This window comes from Augochlora pura, chromosome 6 (genome assembly GCF_028453695.1).
Source record: "Augochlora pura isolate Apur16 chromosome 6, APUR_v2.2.1, whole genome shotgun sequence".
In the NCBI taxonomy this organism is placed as follows: domain Eukaryota; kingdom Metazoa; phylum Arthropoda; class Insecta; order Hymenoptera; family Halictidae; genus Augochlora; species Augochlora pura.
Window position 1 is genome coordinate 16,082,244 of NC_135777.1, and position 20,703 is coordinate 16,102,946.

At 31.0% G+C, this 20,703-nt stretch overlaps 6 protein-coding genes across 7 annotated transcripts; 2 read left to right on the plus strand and 4 right to left on the minus strand.

The window, feature by feature from the left end:
* Positions 1–5,989: 5,989 nt before the first annotated feature.
* On the minus strand, positions 5,990–7,457 carry LOC144470861 (oligosaccharyltransferase complex subunit ostc-A). Its single transcript, XM_078182433.1, has 4 exons — positions 7,205–7,457; positions 7,056–7,129; positions 6,773–6,990; positions 5,990–6,390 (listed from the first exon to the last, which is right to left on the minus strand). The coding sequence occupies exons 1-4, from the start codon at positions 7,341–7,343 to the stop codon at positions 6,372–6,374; spliced, it is 450 nt and encodes a 149-aa protein (XP_078038559.1). The 5' UTR covers positions 7,344–7,457; the 3' UTR covers positions 5,990–6,371.
* Positions 7,458–8,431: 974 nt separating this feature from the next.
* LOC144471091 (uncharacterized) lies at positions 8,432–9,616 on the minus strand. Its single transcript, XM_078182820.1, has 4 exons — positions 9,402–9,616; positions 9,105–9,231; positions 8,725–9,021; positions 8,432–8,634 (listed from the first exon to the last, which is right to left on the minus strand). Exons 1-4 carry the CDS (start codon positions 9,530–9,532, stop codon positions 8,479–8,481), a joined length of 711 nt encoding a protein of 236 aa, XP_078038946.1. The 5' UTR covers positions 9,533–9,616; the 3' UTR covers positions 8,432–8,478.
* Positions 9,617–12,726: 3,110 nt separating this feature from the next.
* LOC144471065 (uncharacterized) lies at positions 12,727–14,442 on the minus strand. Of its 2 annotated transcripts, none has more exons than XM_078182766.1 (6): positions 14,259–14,442; positions 14,020–14,112; positions 13,779–13,894; positions 13,551–13,701; positions 13,204–13,469; positions 12,727–13,127 (listed from the first exon to the last, which is right to left on the minus strand). In XM_078182766.1, exons 1-6 carry the CDS (start codon positions 14,324–14,326, stop codon positions 13,012–13,014), a joined length of 810 nt encoding a protein of 269 aa, XP_078038892.1. In that variant the 5' UTR covers positions 14,327–14,442; the 3' UTR covers positions 12,727–13,011. The 2 variants fall into 2 exon arrangements, with proteins under 2 accessions (XP_078038892.1, XP_078038894.1); XM_078182768.1 differs by having other exon boundaries at positions 14,020–14,147; positions 14,259–14,397.
* A 7-nt stretch (positions 14,443–14,449) lies between these two features.
* Positions 14,450–15,544, plus strand: Sys1 (Sys1 golgi trafficking protein). Its single transcript, XM_078182769.1, has 2 exons — positions 14,450–14,622; positions 14,956–15,544. The coding sequence occupies exon 2, from the start codon at positions 15,058–15,060 to the stop codon at positions 15,538–15,540; it is 483 nt and encodes a 160-aa protein (XP_078038895.1). The 5' UTR covers positions 14,450–14,622; positions 14,956–15,057; the 3' UTR covers positions 15,541–15,544.
* A 68-nt stretch (positions 15,545–15,612) lies between these two features.
* On the minus strand, positions 15,613–16,474 carry Nd-13a (NADH dehydrogenase (ubiquinone) 13 kDa A subunit). Its single transcript, XM_078182770.1, has 3 exons — positions 16,141–16,474; positions 15,883–16,059; positions 15,613–15,806 (listed from the first exon to the last, which is right to left on the minus strand). Exons 1-3 carry the CDS (start codon positions 16,267–16,269, stop codon positions 15,741–15,743), a joined length of 372 nt encoding a protein of 123 aa, XP_078038896.1. The 5' UTR covers positions 16,270–16,474; the 3' UTR covers positions 15,613–15,740.
* Positions 16,475–17,182: 708 nt separating this feature from the next.
* Positions 17,183–20,584, plus strand: LOC144471340 (synaptotagmin-5-like). The gene is made up of 9 exons (XM_078183288.1): positions 17,183–17,297; positions 17,503–17,596; positions 17,665–17,820; positions 17,911–18,095; positions 18,170–18,348; positions 18,418–18,525; positions 18,615–18,735; positions 18,855–19,201; positions 19,268–20,584. The coding sequence occupies exons 3-9, from the start codon at positions 17,702–17,704 to the stop codon at positions 19,571–19,573; spliced, it is 1,365 nt and encodes a 454-aa protein (XP_078039414.1). The 5' UTR covers positions 17,183–17,297; positions 17,503–17,596; positions 17,665–17,701; the 3' UTR covers positions 19,574–20,584.
* The last annotated feature ends 119 nt before the right edge of the window (positions 20,585–20,703 follow it).

Here is a 20,703-nt window from a genome sequence, read left to right on the forward strand (position 1 = left end):
TAATTGGAGAACAAAAATTCATGTTTGACCCTTGTTCTTTGCAATTGGCGTTCTTATTTAGCACAAACATCTGCAGTATTATTTATAGATTCAGGACCTTTAGAAAGTGTTAGGAGATTACGAAAAAGTGAAACAGAGTAACGCATCTATGATAAAGCACGGCTGGCCCGTCGACAAATTTCAAGATAAAGTATTCGAATCCCACTCGCTCGATTCCTCATCTTCTTAAGCTGAGCAACGTTACCACAACAAGAAACTTAGGATCATATTAGCAAAATTTTGCTAACAGCGATTCGTGAAGTTTGTACAGCATATGGCACCGTGGATGAACAACATAATTGCGTAATATTATCTTATGGTTGGTTTTCATAGATTCTTCGCGATAAATCAGTTTTTTAGTCTAGCAAGTGGACAAGCGTCTAATCGCACAGCGTCTGGACCGGAGGAATGGACTGGCACAGTTTCTCGTTGTCTCATCCGATGTCCAATAAAATGAATGTCCAACATTATTCTTGAAAATTTGAAGTAATGTGTTAGACATTCGTTAAAGTAGTTGAACGATCCATATTGTCCAACACTCGTCGGAATAAATCATCTCAGCTTGGAAAAAGTCTGCGAAAATTTTTATTTTACCACCTTGAATACCTAAGCATAACTTGAAGCAATTATATAAATAATCGAACGTGTACGCTATCAACAGAATATTTGAATATTTATATAATACTTTGTGTTATAGCAAAGGTGCTAAACCTATTTATATTTCTCGTACTTCCTTCTGTAAATTTCATCTGGCTCTAACAAACCAAGAAATATTATCCGTTCCAATTACATAACTCATTCTGTTTACACGTACTGGTGAATCACCTGGATTAGTCTTTAATAATGTTGCTAATGTTACATTCTGCCCCAGAGTGTGGATGGGATTTTTACGCAGTGTTTCATGTTATTCTAAAACTAAATCGATCGTGGAGGAAATAATTAAACTAACACGTACATTGAATGCATCAGTACGACATTCAATTGTTATGGTAATCGACAATCAACGCGCTGTAACCTGTGCTTATTTTTGAGGACATTACGAGGACATTTGGTGACATTGAGATACTTGAATGGACACGTTTTTCTCTTTTAAGCAAACAAACCATTTAACTATGTGCCTGTATAATCACCCCAACGTTTAAAAAAACGCGACGAGCCCTAGAAAAAGCAAAAATATCATCTCATGCGAACAGTCGTAGTTTCAACACGACATTTCCTTTGTCAATGTTCGAAGGAAGCGCGAATTATTTTTGTTCTATCTGTGGAGAACGTAAACGACTGTGTAACCCTCGACAATCATTTGCGGAGAGTGGGGTTTATTGCGTCAAGAATTCGTGACGTAAATCGCGCAGCACAAATCATCGGATACTGCTTCCTTTCCTCCTTTTAATCAGCCACCCTGCGTCCACCCCCAGCGTGACAGTACGCATCTACAAACGCGGCTGGCTTTCTTACGACTCCACGTGGTTTTAATTAACTGTGAACATTTCTACGTATCAGTGAGTTTTTTGCTAAACTTGATAAATTAAATCTAAACGAGACTTGGCATCGATGGTACATCGCCACATTAATTTAAGATCGTACAGCTTCATTCCGCTGCATCCCTTGTGAACAACTTTGGAACCATATCCTCATTAACGCGTGTTTTTCTGGTATGGAGAGCCTAGCTTCATATTTCTTGTTCAGATGCCTGGAGATTCATCACGTTGAAAACTGCAGTCCAATTTGCACCTACTATTGACGGCATGCCAACAGTTTCTTTTTCAAACACTGCACGCATGAAAAATTTATATTCGTTTCGCAAGCGTTCCAAAGGATTCATAGCCAGTGATTCATCATGCGTATGATAATATTCTGTGTTTCACTTGTATTCAAATACTATGGAAAGACCACTTTCCATTATTACGGTTCGCTTTAATTCAATCGGCGTAAATTTTAAATTAATTCGATCGATCTTTCAAACAAATTTTTTCGTACAAATGCATTTATTACATGAAGGAATTTGTATCTTCTGCGCCCTTAACGATAAATAAAGTTCCAACAAATTTTTCTATCATCAAGATAAATATGGACAATTACTATAATTTACCTAAAGGTAAAGCTTTCTTGTTCACTTCTTATTGACAACTCTTCGCGGAGATTATTTACCGAATTTTATTCCTTATTTATCAGGAAAAAGGAACGTTCATTTATAGAGCTTCGTTTATGAGGAACCGTGATTGTTGAACGTTGGTCCGTAGACGGCATAGGTATGTATATATCCAAAAATAAAAACTTCTAGGGCCTCGTAAACCCCAATGCGTGGTCGGCCTGTTCGCTGAGTGACGAATTGTTTCGCCGACGGATTCCGCTTTCCGCAATAAGTTATACACGGTCCCGGCGATGCGATCTTATATTTTTTACGTTCGCCGGCTACAAATGGCATTGTTTTAATCAAGATTGGGAATTCTATGGATCCGTATACACACCAGCGAGATTCGGAATGCATGAAAATAGATCGGTTACGCAACACGCCTGGTAAATTAAGATTCTGACGCGGGCGGATGCCATACGGATGTTTATTGCGAGACTGTTGAGACAACGCACGCTCCTTTTACAAGTCCAATACATTCGCGCATAAAAACTATAAGTGTAATTGATCGTTTCACCTGCGAGAAGCTGCATTAGTTCGTAAACAATGAAACTACATGGACCGATGATTAACAGAAAGAAATAGCTTCTATGGTGATTTCATTTCCCGTGCAAGATCGAATTCCGTACAGCTGTTAGACAAGCATTTGTCTCTTTTTGTGCTTGCAATAGTTTTCACTAATGTGTATATAATTACTTAACTCGAATAAGTAAAACTTACGACGCTGCCGTTGTCACACGTGACGTCCGCGATCCATATAAATGTCATTTTATACAGAAATAATTCAGTTGATAGATTTGAGACGTAAGCACATCTGAAATTCGATAACAAGTCAGCTGACAATTCGCAGAAGAGTTGCAATAATATATTATATAACGCTGTAATGGAGAAATCATAAAGGTATCCCCTTGGGAACGGAACTTTTGCACTGAATTATCAGTGTGGAAGTATTTCTGATTTATCGACGAAAGTTTCTTAATGACAATCAGACCCAGCTAGAGAATTTTCAGTAATGCTTACAATTTGTTTAGACCAGTTGCACAGTTAATAAGAGTGTTACAGTATGTACGGTACAATAGTAAGAAGGTGTCTTTATATTAAAAATTAAGACGAAGTTGCAAAATTCCATGTTTCGTTTTCTGATAAGTGTCTGCCCATGACATGCCATATCTACTTATTGAAATGATCGTGCATACTTAGCCACTGGCAAGAAATTTTTAAAATTGTTATACATAACTTTGTTATATATATACCGTTAATAAAAAAACACCCTCTGTAATTATATGCTAGACATTAGCGTTTTCATGCACTTTTCTGACAGGAAACCAATTGATTGACAACTGTGACTTGCGTAAGCTACGGATCTCGTTTATTGCGCTTTGTCATAGATCGCCCTAAATAGAAGGTTTCAGGTACCGGGAAGAGACTGGCAACACGGTTGGTAATAAAACGAATTTAGAAAACTGTGATCGATCCTGCTATGAAGACGAACCGATGTGCAGCAAAATTAACACGTTTTATACATATGCGCCTGTCAGTAGGCCAAGAGCCGCGGGCAGTGACCGCGGAATGCTAAGCGCGCTAGTCAGCATTTTTCGGCTGCGCTACGTAATATAACGTCAGACTGACCTGATCCAACGTAATTGCATTACGTAGCATTGCAACCGTTACGAGAGTTAAGAACAAGATGTTCTTCTTACCACGATGACCCGCGCGAAACATCCATTTATTTTTTTATCGCGTGGGCGAATATACTGATCTATACTTTGCGCATTAAAATTTGCCCTTTGTATCAATGTGACATATATTCACTGATATCAAATGAAATTTAAAATTATTTAAAAAATTTAGGAAAATAATAATAATTAATATCAAGAACCAAATCAAGACGTTCAAATGAGGGATGAATGGGGATTAATAAACAATTCTGTGAGCTGCGAACTTAGAATTATATTGCAAACAAAATACAATACGGAACAGTAATGGTATCGTAATAACTAGTATAATAATAATAGTATAGTAATTAAATATATTTTTTCAAGTAACCGCTTCCGTGACGTACCCAACATACACATCTGCCGATTCGGTTGCCGCGTTCTAGGCAAATGTATTATCATTAATAACTACAAAATGAAACCGAGACCGCAAGTTCTATATTCTTGATAATCATTTTATATTGTCTAAAAATTGTTTTACAAAGGAAAACCTAATTAATTCGAAATGGTTCCATTATGAAAATTTTCAAATATTCGATGCACCTACTCAATTAATTTATATTTTGAATGTATTATAACTGTCCTAACTATATGCCATTTTTTATTTCGCTGTTCTTTGTCTATTAAAATTAATTATAAAATATTGTTATTACAATTTGATTTGCGCGCCCTCTATTGCGAGAGTCTAGTTACCTCATAACAGAGTGTCTGACGTCACTTTTGCACGCCATTAAATTACGACTACGACTTCCGCTTCAGGATATGTTCGTACCCTGTAAAGTACATCTATAAAATGCTATTAAAAGTTTATTTAAATCCTTGTTGCATCGCTACTCAGAAAGTTAATCATTGTGCTTTGGTACAAACAGTGGGAAACGTTTACATAACCTCAAAAATATGCTACACATTCAGCGAAACAATTATTTAATCGTAGCTGAAAATTATGATTTCAGACCAAGCTTTTCGTTTTCCTAACTATATTTTTCATTACGAAGATATTTTTTCTTATTATAATATACTAATGCTATTTCTATCTGAATTCCCGCCCTCTCCAATCAATGAGACTAAGATTGTTCAAATAATTATTTAAGCTGTCATTGATTGATCCTAAATATACGTATACCTGGCATTATATTAGATATAAAAGTCTAATTTTATTAGAAACAAAGCTTCAAATAAAAGCTTGTCATTCTACATTTTTTTACAAATTTGTTGTTTAACAAATCAATCCCCTAAAAATATACATCAATATTTGTACCAAACTAATTCTATGCGCGGAGAAAACAAGGAAAAGATAACGATGTCCGAGACGATAGGCCTCGATGTAAGAGCAGAAGAGACCGAATCTAAGATTATTTCGGAATTGGCCGGAGATAAACCGGGCCAACGTCGACCGCAAAGCGAACTCAACGAAGCCTTGAGGCTTGAGTCATCTTTCTCGGCTTGAATTTGGCTCGGTTGTAATATTATGCACAATAACGTAATAGTGAACATGTTTATACATTTCCTCAATGATTTATTATAAAAATTTCCAGAATCCCGTCTGCTACATTTTTCAAATTCGTAAAATATATGTGAATTTAAATCGTATCTAAATGAAGTTTGTCTAATATTTAATTGCAAATGATACAGACAATATATTTCTCTAAAAATATAACATAAATAGCGGAACATGTTGAATAACAATTGCAAGGTCTATGCGGCGCTAAAATCAGATACAGACGGTAAATTATAGGAAGTAATTTTTATTTAGTTAAATATGAGAAAAATGTTTAGCTCCATTAAACATTTTTCAATAAAACTTTAGAATTCCTTTGTTCAACTTATAAATAATTATTATACGGCAATTAAATTATATGCGAAACATTGTGTGATATAATTTAAATTATTTCTGCAAACTGTTACATTGTTGCATTCAAATATGATTTCTATTCTTGACTCTGTTACCTGGAAGATTCGAGGTCGATATTACAAAGTAATGTATATGAAGAAATACATGAAAAATATTTCAATTTTTCTACACTTCTTTTTAATTACATTTTATAGATCAACCTCTGCGGAATAAGAGCATATATTTATTTAAATGAAAATAATGAGACATAAGTGTGTTTAAATTCATTTAGTTTCAATATAAGTAAAAACACTTTCAAAATAGTCATCTTTAACTAACTGAAAAAAACGTGTCTTTGGCCTTTTATATTTTAAAAATTTGCAATTTTTTGTGTAGTGATTACATATTTGTATCTTAACATTTGTCTTATAGAAATCTTTAAGAATATAGGATAAAAGAAAGAGATAAGCATATAAATTTGTTATTTTTCTTATACATATTTGAAAAATATCATTTTTTATTATTTTATGTACAAATTGCGTTCCTCTTAATATCCCTAATCCAGGATGTGATAATGTGTACCATTGTAATACGGTTGACTCACAATATGTTATATTCTTTGTATGTGGAAAGAGAATAGTAATGTAAACCAATATTATGATTGCAGGTATCCCCTAAAAAAAACATTATTATCAATATAATCACATTATTATAAAACGATTTGATATTATTTTTAATACATTATTTAAATTTCATCCAATTTTTATTCCCACACTCTGTAAGTTAGTGTTTTAAGAATAATCCTTTAAAAAATTATCTTCTTAATGCTTTAGATATAAAAGATGGTTTCATACATAGAATAATATGGATACTACTGTACAAAACTACTTAATATAAATAATAACAGCTAATATTAGATCATTTCAACAATTAAATCTAAGTATTACAACCAAGCCTAATTTGTTATCAATATTTAAATTACTCTAGCATTTCTATCCTAAAAAGTTTAATCAATTTCATACAAATAACAAAAAAATATTCTCATTTGAATCTTACGGTAGTTTCATCCTCATGAAAATCCAGCAAGTAGCAAATGATACAATTACACTGATAAATCCAACACATATTAATAAGATCCTATTCAATTTGGGGGTTGATGGATTATGTGTTTGATCGAGTACTATAAAACCGATTCCTCCTAATGTGAATAGGAAACTAGATGCTAAACCTTCCATGATATATTGACCATTTACACGATACGGCATAAATGCTACCTAAAATAAAACAAATACACAGTTACTACAGCGTACCTAATATTACATTTTTTAATCTTACGTACAGGTCGTGTATGTCCATGTTCATCAGTTGTTGATCCTACACTTGGAGGTTCCACGATTACATCATATATAATACCTTTAACAAAATAATTTTCATGAATTTTATGTGCAGACAAAACATTATGAAGAATATATGTATTGCAATTATAACCTCCTGTAACTAGGAAATACGATAAAAGTATGAATGAAAAGACGACCATAGCACTTGGTTTCACAAACCATGATGGTCTTTTTAATTTTAAATTGGGTACTTCCAATACTGTGAATGGTAACCGGTATATGTACTCCATATTTAAAAATTATTTTAAATGTCCCATACGTATTCTATGTATAAACGAATCTGCTTCGACAGATCCACGTTTCAAACTTGTGATTGTGTGGCAGTAGCAGATGTCAGTGCGGAAGCCGGCATAAACATTTGTTCACATTGCACCAAATTCACGCAAGATTTAGACGCGTCCTAATTTTTGATTGGTAAATCAACTATTTAATCATTTAGTCGTCGCTACATCCTACCAATCAGAAAAGCAAATGCAAGTTTACGCAAGTGACGCGTTCAGAAACTTAAGGTTAGTTCGAAACACATAGTTGTCAAAATATGTTACATAAGAAATTTAATCTTAGTAATTTCTTTAAAAAGAACGTAAGTCTCGTCTAAACCATTTTAAAATCTTTTAATTTCGGTGCTAAACAAAATTATTGATTTGCATAAAGAAATTGGCTTTGACATTATACAGGATCGCCTAATTATATTGAGCAAGGGGCGAAGGGCTCAGAAATTTAAGGTATGGTATAGAAACTGCCTTTCTCTGATTGGTTGACGCTCTACAGGTAAACAGTGCTATTTCTTCACAGTTTTAGACAAAGAAAAGAAATGGCGAATAAGCAAGACAGCATGACATCAGTCCAACCACAAGCGAAACCAGTCACATTGGTGTGAAACCGCAAGCACGGATGTGTCACAGCCTAAGTTTCTCATTCGTGCGGACACTATAAAATCCGCAGCATTTGTTCTGTTTCTCTTCATTTTCTGTTCTTTTTCTAAACCAATCGTTTCAATCTAATGAGGCATCACTATATTCTATATTTATGATGTTGGTATGTCTAATAGGCGGACGGGGAGTACCAGGATTCAAACTGATCAATGAATGTGAAAATCTGATGTAAATAAAGTTTTATTTGATTATAGCGAGAATTTAAACAAATGTTTTAAACTTTGAATTAGATAAATAGATGGAGTTAATTTAGCATACTTATTCTTATGTCTAAACAAATTTTGATAGAGATTGTAACTCTTAGGCACAATATCTGTACATTTTAGCAATAATAAAACAAGAATTTTAGTAAAAATTAATATAAATTTTTATTTGTTATCACATAATAAGTTCTTGTAATAATTATTAGTTATGACATGTCCTAAATCCATTATTCTTCCTTCTGATGGCTAATAAATGCAGATTTACAAATTGTTTTGATGAGGAATAGTGAACATAAAATTGTTGCTAATAATGTAGTATAGGTTACTGTAGTTAATATAGATGAGTTACCAACTGGTATTGTCCATGTAACATTTCCAGTATCCTGAAAAGAAAATACACAAAGTTTGAAATATATTTTAATATAAAAAATTAGGAAATAAAATAGTTTTATGCAATCATATGTACTATTTACCATATCATAAGGAATTTCTCTCCATTTGTTTACAAGTTCTACGCAAGGAGAACACAAATCAATTGTAGAAATTCTATATTCTTTGATTCTTTTTTTACAGCCCAAAAGTAAATTTGGTTTTGGTAAAGTAACATTCACATATTTATTGCTGTCACTAGCATACTGATAACGCTGGTGAATAGGAAAGTTGAAAATGAACTTTTTGCTAGTCAAAGGTGAACAATTGGTTACACTTTGAAAGTTTGCTTTTTCCATAAATAATTCAACATTAGTTTCTCCCAAACTACATATAGTACTCTAAATTGAAATGAAAATGACAATAAAAATTAAAACAATAAAAGTGACAATCCTCCTCATTATTTTTCAATTTAGTTACTTACATCTTCTGACCGTTTTAGATCATCTAGTTCGTCTATACTAGTATATAAGGCAGGTGGTAGTCGCAAATAAAGTGCAATGTAACAGTCATCAATCAAGTCATCTACATTTATTTCATACATTAAGAACCTGTTTGAAAGGAAAACAAACATACACAAAAATTATTTGAATCTCAATATATTTCATATCAAGTGACTTTGATTAATTACATTGACTAAAGGAAGGGTAAGTAATTATCACAAATTAATCAAACAAATGAGATTCTTTTTAATATTCTCATAATACACTCTGTAGCTAACCTATGAAATCCTTCTCCCTTTGTCGTTAACGAAATACGAGCACTTAACTCTTGACAAATCACATTTTGAAAAATTGAAATGATAATTAAATTAGAATACATAAAGTATTGTTTAGTATAACTCAGTTTCATTTTGCATATGGAAATTTCTTAAACAAAATCAAATTTATCAAATTTTACAGGCGAGAAATTGAATAAACAGCGCGAATACCCTCTTTCGAGTTATTTTAGTACTAAAATGGGCGCATATGTATCTGCTGTTAGTTACAAATCCAAATCTAGTTTTAATGTTTGCGTAATACATATATTTGTACGTACATCAGACATGTTAGAAATTAAAGTAAGATGAAAGTAGAAAATATTACATTGTAGTTTTAATTTGTTAATGATTTAAAATAGATTGTTAGTACATATAAACAATTACAATATTTAAAGTGACCAAAACGCATCACAAGTTATGGGGATATTAATTTAAACGACAACATTCGTTATAGTAAAATAGTTTTTAGTTTTTATTTAACGGGAATATAATACAAACACTAATGCAATGCTTATCAATACATGCATAACGAGAGGCACTATATAAAATCATTTAATTAATATAATATTAGGTACTATTCGAAATAAATTAATTTAGCTAAATATAGTAATTAATTATATATTAATCATTGTCTTCAGCCGACAACATCCCTCAACAGTAATCCACAGCCACATCCATGGTGTATTCTTGTGTTTCTAAATTGTAAATTGCATTTTAGATACAAAATTACTTCGTGATTTAGTTTTCAAATTTTGTATTAGCTTATCTTAATGTTTATTGTAGCTACAGACTTACTTAAATCTGTATGACAAGACCTTCAAATAAATTTTTATCACTGTTATCTTCGTGTATATGTAGATTAAATTTTCCATTTTGATTTTAATATAAATAGTATCTACAACATAGAATAAACGGGTAAACTCGATGGAGAGTTATTAACTAAGACTGACGATTGTCATTAAATAAATAAATTCAGAATAATAACTTGGACCTTTCTTTTTTGAAAAAATTGTTTTCAGCTATGCATTTTTTCATTAATAAATATCTTGTCATTTCTTTCCACTTGTCCTGCAAATCATGCATGTAAAAAATTTCGAATAATTCAAGTTAAATTAAAGCAATAAAAACTTACATACTGCATTCTACATATGTTTAATAGTTTTCAAAACTCCTTCTCTAATCAATGCTTGTTTTAGAGCTTGTAATAAAGTTCTTAAATATTGTGGCCTTCCTACTGCATTTCTTTTCAAAATTTCGAAAGCTTCAGTTATCTCAAAGTGAATATCATTTTGTTTGTATACGTTTGCCTCAAGTAAAGACATATTGTGCCCATTAATGTCTTGTCCTATTTCTATTTCATGTTCCATTTCTTTCCCTAATTGTTCCTCTTCTCCTTCTCTTTCCTCCATGTATACTTCTCCATCTTCTTCTACTTGAGCTTCATCATCAGAGGTATTTATGACAGGTTCTTTCATTGTTGATAACATGTTATGAACATATTGTTTACTATCGCTATATGTATGATCTGTCTCCTCTAAATGTTCCTCATGCTCAACAGGCTCCTCTTTCATTATTATTTCTTCAGAAAACTTTGTTATGTTACTCCAACAATTTCTGATAATCCTAGGATTAAGTTCTGTCCATGTTTCATGTAATAGTTGTATGCAGTCTCTAAGTGTATATTTGCTAAAAAATTCTTTCAATCCACTGGATGCTATTAATCGACACAACATTTTATGTCTAAAGGTTTTTTTTACTTTGGTTATCAAACCTTGGTTCATCGGCTGTAGGAGGGAGGACGTTTGTGGTGGTAGAAAAACAATTTGAAATTGGTCATCTACACGACGTTCCGTTGATATCAACTTATTCCTCCAACAATCATCTAATATAAGAACAACTCTTTCGTGTATGCCATGTTCTAATTGGTATCTTTGTACAGCTGGTTTGAAATCATTTACATACCAGTCAATAAATGTTCCCTGATCCATTGTCCCTCCTGGATGAGATTTATATACAACAGGCATCTGATGTCTATAATACTTTAATGCTCTCGGGTTTCTAAATTTATTGATGATTACTGGTTTCAATTTATGTGTACCAGTTGCATTTGTGCATAAGCACACAGTGACACGATCTTTACGTAATTTCTTTCCCTCTAGTTTTTGTTCCACACAATGCAATAATGACTTTGCTGGAATTGCTTTCCATATAAGTCCTGTTTCGCTCATATTATAAATATGCTCCCATTGTAATTCGTCTCTTTCAACTTTCTTGTGAAACTCTTTCGTGAAATTCTCGGCGGCTGGTTCATCTGCGCCGTCTTTTTCAGAGTTTAGCAATCGTATATTGTGCCGATTTTTAAATTTCCAAAGCCATCCATGACTAGCTTTGAATGATGAACTACCAAGTTCCTCACTAATTTGGAGTGCCTTCTCTTGCAACAAGAGATCAGTAATTGGAACTCCCAGGGTTTTTGACTGCACGAACCATAAATATAATTTTATATCTAAATCTTCGTATACTGGCTTTCGAATTCTTTTCCTTGTTCGTACATCAACTCCCTGGTAAGCAGGCATTCCCCGACGGCGAATTTTTCGCACCGTACTTGGGTGAATATTGTACTCATTGGCGATTCTTGGCACAGAAACACCGCATTCTAAATGTCGTAAAATTTCTATCTTTTGCTCAATTGAGAGCACAGAGATAGCTACACGTTTTGGATTTTCCATGATGAAGACCGTAAAAAAAGATTACAGAATTCCTCCTTAAAGTCACGTTATGGTGTCTTCGTTAACGTCGCATGCAGTGATGATGCCACTGATATCAGACGCAAAGAGAAAATGGCGCATAGAGATCGCCAACACCGGATGTAAGAACAAGATGAACGGATGTAGAGGGCGGTAATAGAGAAACAATTTACGAAATTAAAATTCCACATTCTTATTTTCGATGTGAAGATAATTAGAAATCTTAGAATAACAAACGTTAGAAAACATACATTAAGTAGAAAAGGAGAAATAAGTGCAAACAAATGAATTAGATAATTTATTGTTCTTGTTTTAAAATTGCAGAATTTCAGGAGATAGTGTTTCAAGTTACGCTACTGTGACAATTAAATTCTATTGTATGAAACAGTAGAAAAAGAAGCACTACAGTAATGCGTTGTTCTATTTTTATTTGTTGTATATACAATCATTTATTGGCAATAAGAGTGCTTGCGAGAGCTTGTAATTTATTTATTTTTATTTGCTCGCTTATGAAAGCCGAATATTATTTATAGCACAGATTAAGTTAAAATTGCAATTTTTTATTTTTACGTTTTGCTTTTTTACAGTAACATACAGTATCCAATGCTAGTGTTGCAATAAATTATCATGGTAAATTGTAAAGGAAAAAGAATGTAGGTGAATAGTTTACATGAAGCTGTGGAACAATAAAGTTAATGAACGAAATTTAAGAGAGGCTGGTGATAGACACTAGTTTTAAAATTTAATTTTAATGAAAATAACTCTATCGTTAACCACTTGTCAATATTTCTCTACAGGGAAACTATTCATTATACTGTGTACAACTATAATTTTGGATCTGGTTTAAAAAATTGCTTCCAAGGAAAATAACTCCAATTAAAATTAGGACCATTACTACTGCCATTATTGGGTGGTAACCACTTGTTTCCTTTCAGTTCACCTAAAACCCATGGTAATTATATATAATATTGAACATGTACAATATATTACATTATTTTTACATATAATCTACTCACTTTCATCAATATTAACTAGATCTTCTGTTTTCGTCTCTACACCATTTTTATCTTTTTTTGTAGTGATAGTATGTAATTTGTTACCAATTTGTCGTGATATGGTTATTTCTTCATTTCCTTCATTGTCTTTAATTATTTGTTTCTGTTCTATTGTTCCATCTGGTTTTTGGGTAAACTCTTTCCTTGTCATTAAAACTGTTGCTGATTTACTTTCACTTGGTTTATTATACTTATCCCATACATTAGAAAAATTATCTGGTGTTACCCTGTTTACATCAATAAGACATATGTTGTAATTATTTATTAACCTTGACATATGAAAGATTTTATTATATCGAAATACTAACTGGCCATCCAAATCCACATCCAACTTTGGTGTCACTTCACTAAAATTGTCACTATTAGGTTTCAACATTTTCTCACGTAAATTTCCTTCCTGCAGTGGTACAAATGTAGGTGAAACTGCAGGTGGAAGTGCAGATGGAAACATATCATGTACTAAAAAATATATTTTATATATATATAATTAGAATTAATTTATTATATATAATAATATGAAAATAGAATAAAAATACCATCTTGGTGAAATCCAAAGAAGCTTTTTATTAGAATATCTATTTGTGACTCAAAATGTTTTGTAATTTCTAGGGGATCGCTGAAAATGTGAAAATGAACTCCTCCCGTGGAATGCCTATAATTTACAAATATAAATTACAAACTTAATAATCTGAAATGTTTTAAAATATACAATGTTATAGATTGTTTGCAAAATGTACAAAATTAGACTTCAAATATTATACATGAACTCTTAATTACCTGAAATCGTCCATGTCATCATCATCTTCATCATTTTGCCAAATTGGTTTTCTAAAACTATCTCTGTTAACTCTATCTTGGTCATCGAAGAACCTGAAATGTTTCATGAGTTTGTATTGAAAGCATATCTGTTTACGAAACAAACAAAAAACAATTAACACATTAGAACTGTCAAAATAATACTATCATATGGGACTGACATTTTTTATTTAATGTTACAAATTTTTAATAAACATTACCCATTGCTTCTGGGTTCATCCGAGTTTCTTCCAAGAAATATATCACGAAAGAAATTCCACAGTGGCATTCCTACATTCACTATCGTTATTACTTGCAAGAGAAGTGAAATTACGTCATATTTTCGTAAATTTACGAAGTACACTTTGAAGCGAACAGATATATGTATGTACCAGCATGAAGTTGGTCTAGTGACATCTGCACTACACAAAGTTTGATTATATCAGCTGATTTAGACATTGCTGTTCATTTGTAATTATTTTACCTTAGTTCAAGAAACCTGAAGGAATATTATGTAAATGACATAATTATGTGCACATGTGGTGAATAGTTTGGTATAATGTTACCATATTGATATGATACGTGGTAATGTCCAAAACATTTTTCTAATTATTTAATATTTTACAAACACGTTGATAATATATACAAATTTATTATTATATTCATTATAATTAATATTACTTATAAATATGCCATAAAATAATATAGGTCTTTATGAATTACAAGCATTATTACAAAAGCACATAGGTTAATTTGTCAATTTCAATTAATGTACAGCAGTTTTCCATATATGTATAAAAATGATGTTTAGATTGTAATGTTATAATTTTTTAAACCCTTACTACTCTTTTAATTTTACATGTGTACTGCATTAATAATTGTAGACGCATAATATCTATGTTATATTTTTCCTTTTAGATTTAAAGAAGGATCGAAATGATGACAAATTGTGAAATGGACAAAGCAATGAAGATTTTTCCTCTTTATAAATAGATGTATAAATTTTAAACAACAACCACAATGAATAATATATCAGGACAATTTCGTAAAACAATATGGGATCCTTTCCTTATAATATCCCAAATAGTAGCTGTTCAATCGATCATGTATTTTTGTCTTGCACTATGGATTTGGATTATTGCTTCATTCCTTGGATCGACAAAGTCATTAGACTATGCTTTCCATTATAAGGAAATACATGTTCGAGATTTTGCTGGTCAGCTCACCATAGTTATCTTTATTTTAAATTCACTAGTTGGTGCATTTACATTATGGTGGTTAGTGCAAAGAACAAAGCAATGTATGGATTTTGCATGTACAGCACACTTAATACACTTGCTGTGTTGTTGGGTATACAATGCAAGTTTTCCTTCAACTTTTAGTTGGTGGTGTTTAAACATTGTATCCCTTAGTATAATGTGTGTTTGTGGTGAATTTCTTTGTATGAAAACTGAATTACAAGCAATACCATTAGGTATGAACAGTCATAAAACAGCTTTGTAACATATATATGGAAGTTATTTAAATGTGATCACAAAAGTTTCAAGGTTTTATTCAATAAAGATTACCATTAAATTGTAATTAAAAAGTCTCACAATGAATATATCTTATATTATATTTCTAACATTGATCATAATAAATATTTTTTAACATATTTACAAGATTCACATTTTATTGCTATCACTTGTACTACAATACATTATTTAGTGGTGATCTTCTTTGTAAAAGCGCAATCCACAATATCCACAACTATGGTCACCAGGTTTGTCCTGAAACATTAATTACAAATATTTACATCTCACTTCTATGTACATTCAATTAATACAATGATTTTTTCATTCTCACTAAATTAATGTAAACTTTTGGATGTCCTAGAGGGCCACCACCACCATTACAAGCCACAATCCTAGCTTTTGTTGGTTCCGGCGGAACTTCTGCTATTAGTTTAATAGCCCAATTGTCATTAACTTCTTTTGGTCTATTTACAAACCTTACATTACGGTAATCATCTTCATCAAATTTCTGTTACAAAAGAATCATTTAAGAAAACTCAAATATATCTGTTTTATGGTGCTATGTATGTATGAAAAATGTAAATCTTACCTGACCAGTATGCGTTACTTTTTTAGCAGTTTCGGTAGTTACATCATGTATATTTCTGGTTAATATACTTGCGAAATTGTATGCTTTGGTAGGAGTTCCAACAAGTCCAACAATCTTTTTGCTTGCCATTTTTCTTAATGTTAACCAGCGTATGAACAGTGATGGACATTCAATATATTGTTTTATTAATACGATACGAACACCCTCTACCGAGATCTGTCACTACTATTACTGTAATTGTTGTCTATAATTGTAACTTTATAATGCGGGTTTAATTAATTATTATGTACACCTAATTATTAGCAAAAATGATTATCGATTGGATTATTTATTAAATAGAGTGAGATAGAGTACACAAATTGTAAAACTTTTATTTCTTCTTTTTCAACACCATCCGTACCTCAGGTTCTGCGCAGTACAAAATAATCAAAAGCGGGTATTTTAAAACTCACGTCAATACATTCATCTATTCTACATACTAATTTATATAAAAAGATATCGAAAAATGTATATACATATTTTAAATTGAAATCGACATTTTGTATTACAATGTTTACAGAAATATAAATCTAACTGATTACTTGAAAAAATTTACCGTTTAGATTGCGATGATACATTATTTAAATCTTGCCTTATGTTTTATAACATTTAAATCGTTGATGTAGTGTACTTAGAACATAATCTAATAATAATTATTTACATTACATGCATACATTATATATGTATATGTGTTTTATTTACAATAAATAAACACACTTTTATTTTTAACTAACATTTGAAGAAAAGATATTTATATAATATGTACGTGTGTATGAATACATATCTTACAAATGATTCACGTCAAATAATTTTTGATTTGTAATAAACTCAATCTACTTCTCAGAATATTCCTTAATGAATTATTATGTACATTTTTAAATAAAGAGACGTGATGACTTGTGAAATAATAAATAATTTAATACGTTAGTAGAAATTGAATTATTATAAAAAAATACATGCGCGTACCGCAGTCTGCAATGAAGACGCTTTGTAATAACTTTTATCCCTTTAAGAATATGGGGTAGTTAAAGGATCATGCGTGGATGCGGTAATCTTTGAATCCCGACGTACCCTTAGTTCAACACGCAGGACGAGAATCAATAGTATTGTACAGAAAGGTATACAATGAAAAATTATAGTCATATACGTGAAAATAAGCATAAAAATGGTAGATATTGATTTATTTTGGTTAAAAATAAATATGCCGTTTGCTTTCGTTGTTTCAACTCGACGTTATATTATAAACGTGTCCATATGTTTATGCGGAATCTTACAGTATTTCGAAAAAATGTAATTTTTTAAGTTTAATTATCTGCTTTTCAGTGTGTAGTAGAAACTATATAATATTTTGGTATGCTGTATATTTACTTGCATAGTTTAGTAAAAAGTGTACAACCGAAATGACATAGAAAAATGGGTAAGTACACAAATTAAATGAAGTGCTAATTTAATGTACTTTGACTACATGAAAATAAAATTATATAGGGTTGTAAATTTAATATGCTTGGTCCTTAAATTGAAAATGGATGTTCATGGCATTGGAATTGTTGCTGTTTTGGGAACAGTTGGAGCAGCAACAGGAGCTATTTCAGCAGTTCTTGTATATGCAATGTGTATTAGACGCAGACGATCTCTTAACTGGTATGCATATTTCAAACATAATTATTTTGTGGATGTAAAGAATAATAAAATTTGTAGTTAAAATGAACATAACATATCCATATACTTTAGGTTTGAAAGAGATTTATTAAACAGAGCAGAGGAAGCAGCACAATCACCAAAAGGTGTGTTTGCTAGTTTAGGATCTAATGTTTCTCTAAGTAGAGAGAACAAAAATAACGATAATCAGTCTGATGATGAAGAATGGAAGTCTAGTTATATACTTGATAATATCACAAGAGATTCTCCTAAAAGAGGTAATTAACAGTGTGGACAATGTCAATTACATCTTTTTTATTGTTCACTTTAATAATACAATATGTGGTTTTAGCATTACAATATTTATCAGAATCTGAAGACATTTCATCACCTATTAGTACTTTTGCACCACCACTTCCAGAAGGAACAGTAGCTGCTTCTGAACAGCGTATGGTTATTCTCAAGCCATCAAGAAGTTCCAATTCATGCTCTAGACTCAATAGCAGTGAGATTGAGACACCTTCCCATAAGGTACAAATTTATCGCAATCATATATTTAAAAACATTTTTATTTAAATCCTCATCCTTTATGCAATGTAGTTATCCTCTTCCACATCTATATCTTCAAATGATGATGCCAGTGGTGAATTACAAGTTGGTTTGATTTATGATGCAAGTGCTGGTATTCTTACTGTTAGACTAATTGAGGTAATCTCACGTATACAAATCATATATACTAATATTCTTACAATTACTTTTTCATTTAATAAATAAAATGTAAATATTAATTCATAAAGGCACGTGATATACATGCCAGAGAGCTCAGCGGTACTGCAAATCCTTATGCTAAAATTCGTCTGTTACCTGATGGAAGTAATGTATGGCAAACTCAAATACATAGACGAACTCTGAATCCTGGTAAATCATACTATAGTTGAATAACATTAAATTCTACATAATAATTATTATTAAATATTATGTAGAAAATGTAAAATATACAGCTTAATTAAATATTTCATTTTTATTATAATTGACAGTGTTCGAAGAGTTTTTTGTTTTCGAAATTATGCCAGACACAACCTTAGCTGGAAGAACATTGGATATTCTACTTTACGACTTTGATGCCTTCTCCAGACATCAATGTTTGGGTCATGTACAAATCTCTTTATCTTCAGTAATGGATTTCTTAGACAAAACTCTTACTCTCATCACAAAACCAATTCTTCGTTATGGTAGTGATATTAGAATGAAAACACCATCTCTAGGGGAATTAATGGTTTCTCTATCATATCAACCAACTGCAGAGAAATTAACAGTTATTATTGTCAGAGCAAAAAATTTACCTAATGTAAATGATTCAACAAATGCAAACCTTTATGTAAAAGTAGGTATATAATTAATATATATTTATTATTATGTAGATATTATATATAAATTTTTATTTTTCAAGGTGAAAATCATTCAGGATGGCAAAAGTATTAAGAAAAAGAAGTCTAATATACAACGTGAAACAGTTAGTCCTGTATGGAACGATACTTTAAGCTTTGATATTAGTAGTGACATATTGTCCAAATGCGTAATTGAATTTATTATTCTACGCGCAAACGGTGAAGTACTAACTAAATGCGAAGTGTCCAATAAGTATCAAAAAGATCTATTTTATCGCGTATTATCAGGGAAAGGTGCTTCCGCACAGTGGTTGCCACTCGTTGAACCAGATATTTATAATAATGATTTCACTGAACAGAAAAATTAAGAATTTCATAACAAGCCGTCCCTCTTAAGTGTAAGTTAAATCATATACCTCAACCACTTTACTAATAAGTACGTCTATCTATGATGCAAATTTGCGTTAAAAAGTATTTGTCAAGTCATAAAACGCGACTGTTACTAACTACATACATTTTTCTTACAAAATTTGAAGCAAAAATATGCAGATATAACACAGAGCTATAAAAACACGTTATCTACAATTAAGGAAAATTGATTTCTAAAATGAAAAAAAATGTAATTTGCTTGAATCAAAACGCACGAATAGAGAATTTAATATACTAATGACTTTAATTTATCAATAAATAATTGTTGACGATAACTTTTTAACTGTGATTTCTCTTGTAAAAATGTTTTAATAATAACATGATGATTTGCCATAAAACTAATATTTATTTATGTATTTAAATATAAAAATAAGATAAAAAAGTATGACTGCTTCATAAAAATAGCGATTCTTCCTATTTTTTTTACAAAACTTGCATCTTTTTATATGTATACAAATGCTGGCATATATTTATATATAATAATTTATACAATGTAAAATATTCTACATCGACATCATTTACAAATAGCTCTTTTAATTTGTGAAGACATCGTGATATATAAGCATAAATTTGGATCCGTAATTAATGAAATATAAATTAAAATTGTAACACTACTTTTTCAAAATAGATAATATTCTTGGCGTCTTTTCGTGGATACGAAAAAAAAGTGAACGAATCTAATGAACAATGATTAAAATTACAAAAGTTGCAGTAATAATAAATGACACTTTCTACTCAGAATTTTCCAAATACTAAAGACATACTATCAATTTCTAAGCAAGAATTATATTTTTACTGAAAGTAGATTTACGCAATTTTTATGTCCTAAAATTATGAGAATATCTGTATAGCTTACTTAAATAAATTATTTTGAAATTTATGTTCCTCTGAATTAATGTAAGTTACATTCTTAATCATAACTATATCCTAATCAAAAAGTAAAATTGCACACTAGATTAATGTACATCAACCGGAAATATTAAAAAAAAAAAGTTACATATCTTTTTAGAAATAGAAACTGTGGCTTAGTAGTAATGTAAACTGTAATTTAATAATAATGGTTAAAATA

Excerpts from the sequence above, each read along its gene's own strand:
- LOC144470861 (XM_078182433.1), bottom strand. The coding sequence starts at position 7,343 with ATGGAGTACATATACCGGTTACCATTCACAGTATTGGAAGTACCCAAT. Across the intron at positions 7,130-7,204 it reads GTATTTCCTAGTTACAGGAG|GTATTATATATGATGTAATC; the intron begins GTTATAATTGCA and ends ATTTTGTTAAAG. Across the intron at positions 6,991-7,055 it reads AACATGGACATACACGACCT|GTAGCATTTATGCCGTATCG; the intron begins GTACGTAAGATT and ends GTTTTATTTTAG.
- LOC144471091 (XM_078182820.1), bottom strand. The coding sequence starts at position 9,532 with ATGAAACTGAGTTATACTAAACAATACTTTATGTATTCTAATTTAATT. Across the intron at positions 9,022-9,104 it reads ATCTAAAACGGTCAGAAGAT|AGTACTATATGTAGTTTGGG; the intron begins GTAAGTAACTAA and ends ATTTCAATTTAG. Across the intron at positions 8,635-8,724 it reads GAGAAATTCCTTATGATATG|GATACTGGAAATGTTACATG; the intron begins GTAAATAGTACA and ends TTTTCTTTTCAG.
- LOC144471065 (XM_078182766.1), bottom strand. The coding sequence starts at position 14,326 with ATGCCACTGTGGAATTTCTTTCGTGATATATTTCTTGGAAGAAACTCG. Across the intron at positions 13,702-13,778 it reads CTTTGGATTTCACCAAGATG|TACATGATATGTTTCCATCT; the intron begins GTATTTTTATTC and ends TATATTTTTTAG. Across the intron at positions 13,128-13,203 it reads TCTAGTTAATATTGATGAAA|GTGAACTGAAAGGAAACAAG; the intron begins GTGAGTAGATTA and ends CATGGGTTTTAG.
- Sys1 (XM_078182769.1), top strand. The coding sequence starts at position 15,058 with ATGAATAATATATCAGGACAATTTCGTAAAACAATATGGGATCCTTTC.
- Nd-13a (XM_078182770.1), bottom strand. The coding sequence starts at position 16,269 with ATGGCAAGCAAAAAGATTGTTGGACTTGTTGGAACTCCTACCAAAGCA. Across the intron at positions 16,060-16,140 it reads AAGTAACGCATACTGGTCAG|AAATTTGATGAAGATGATTA; the intron begins GTAAGATTTACA and ends CTTTTGTAACAG. Across the intron at positions 15,807-15,882 it reads CAAAAGTTTACATTAATTTA|GACAAACCTGGTGACCATAG; the intron begins GTGAGAATGAAA and ends TTAATGTTTCAG.
- LOC144471340 (XM_078183288.1), top strand. The coding sequence starts at position 17,702 with ATGGATGTTCATGGCATTGGAATTGTTGCTGTTTTGGGAACAGTTGGA. Across the intron at positions 18,736-18,854 it reads TAGACGAACTCTGAATCCTG|TGTTCGAAGAGTTTTTTGTT; the intron begins GTAAATCATACT and ends TATAATTGACAG. Across the intron at positions 19,202-19,267 it reads ATGCAAACCTTTATGTAAAA|GTGAAAATCATTCAGGATGG; the intron begins GTAGGTATATAA and ends TTATTTTTCAAG.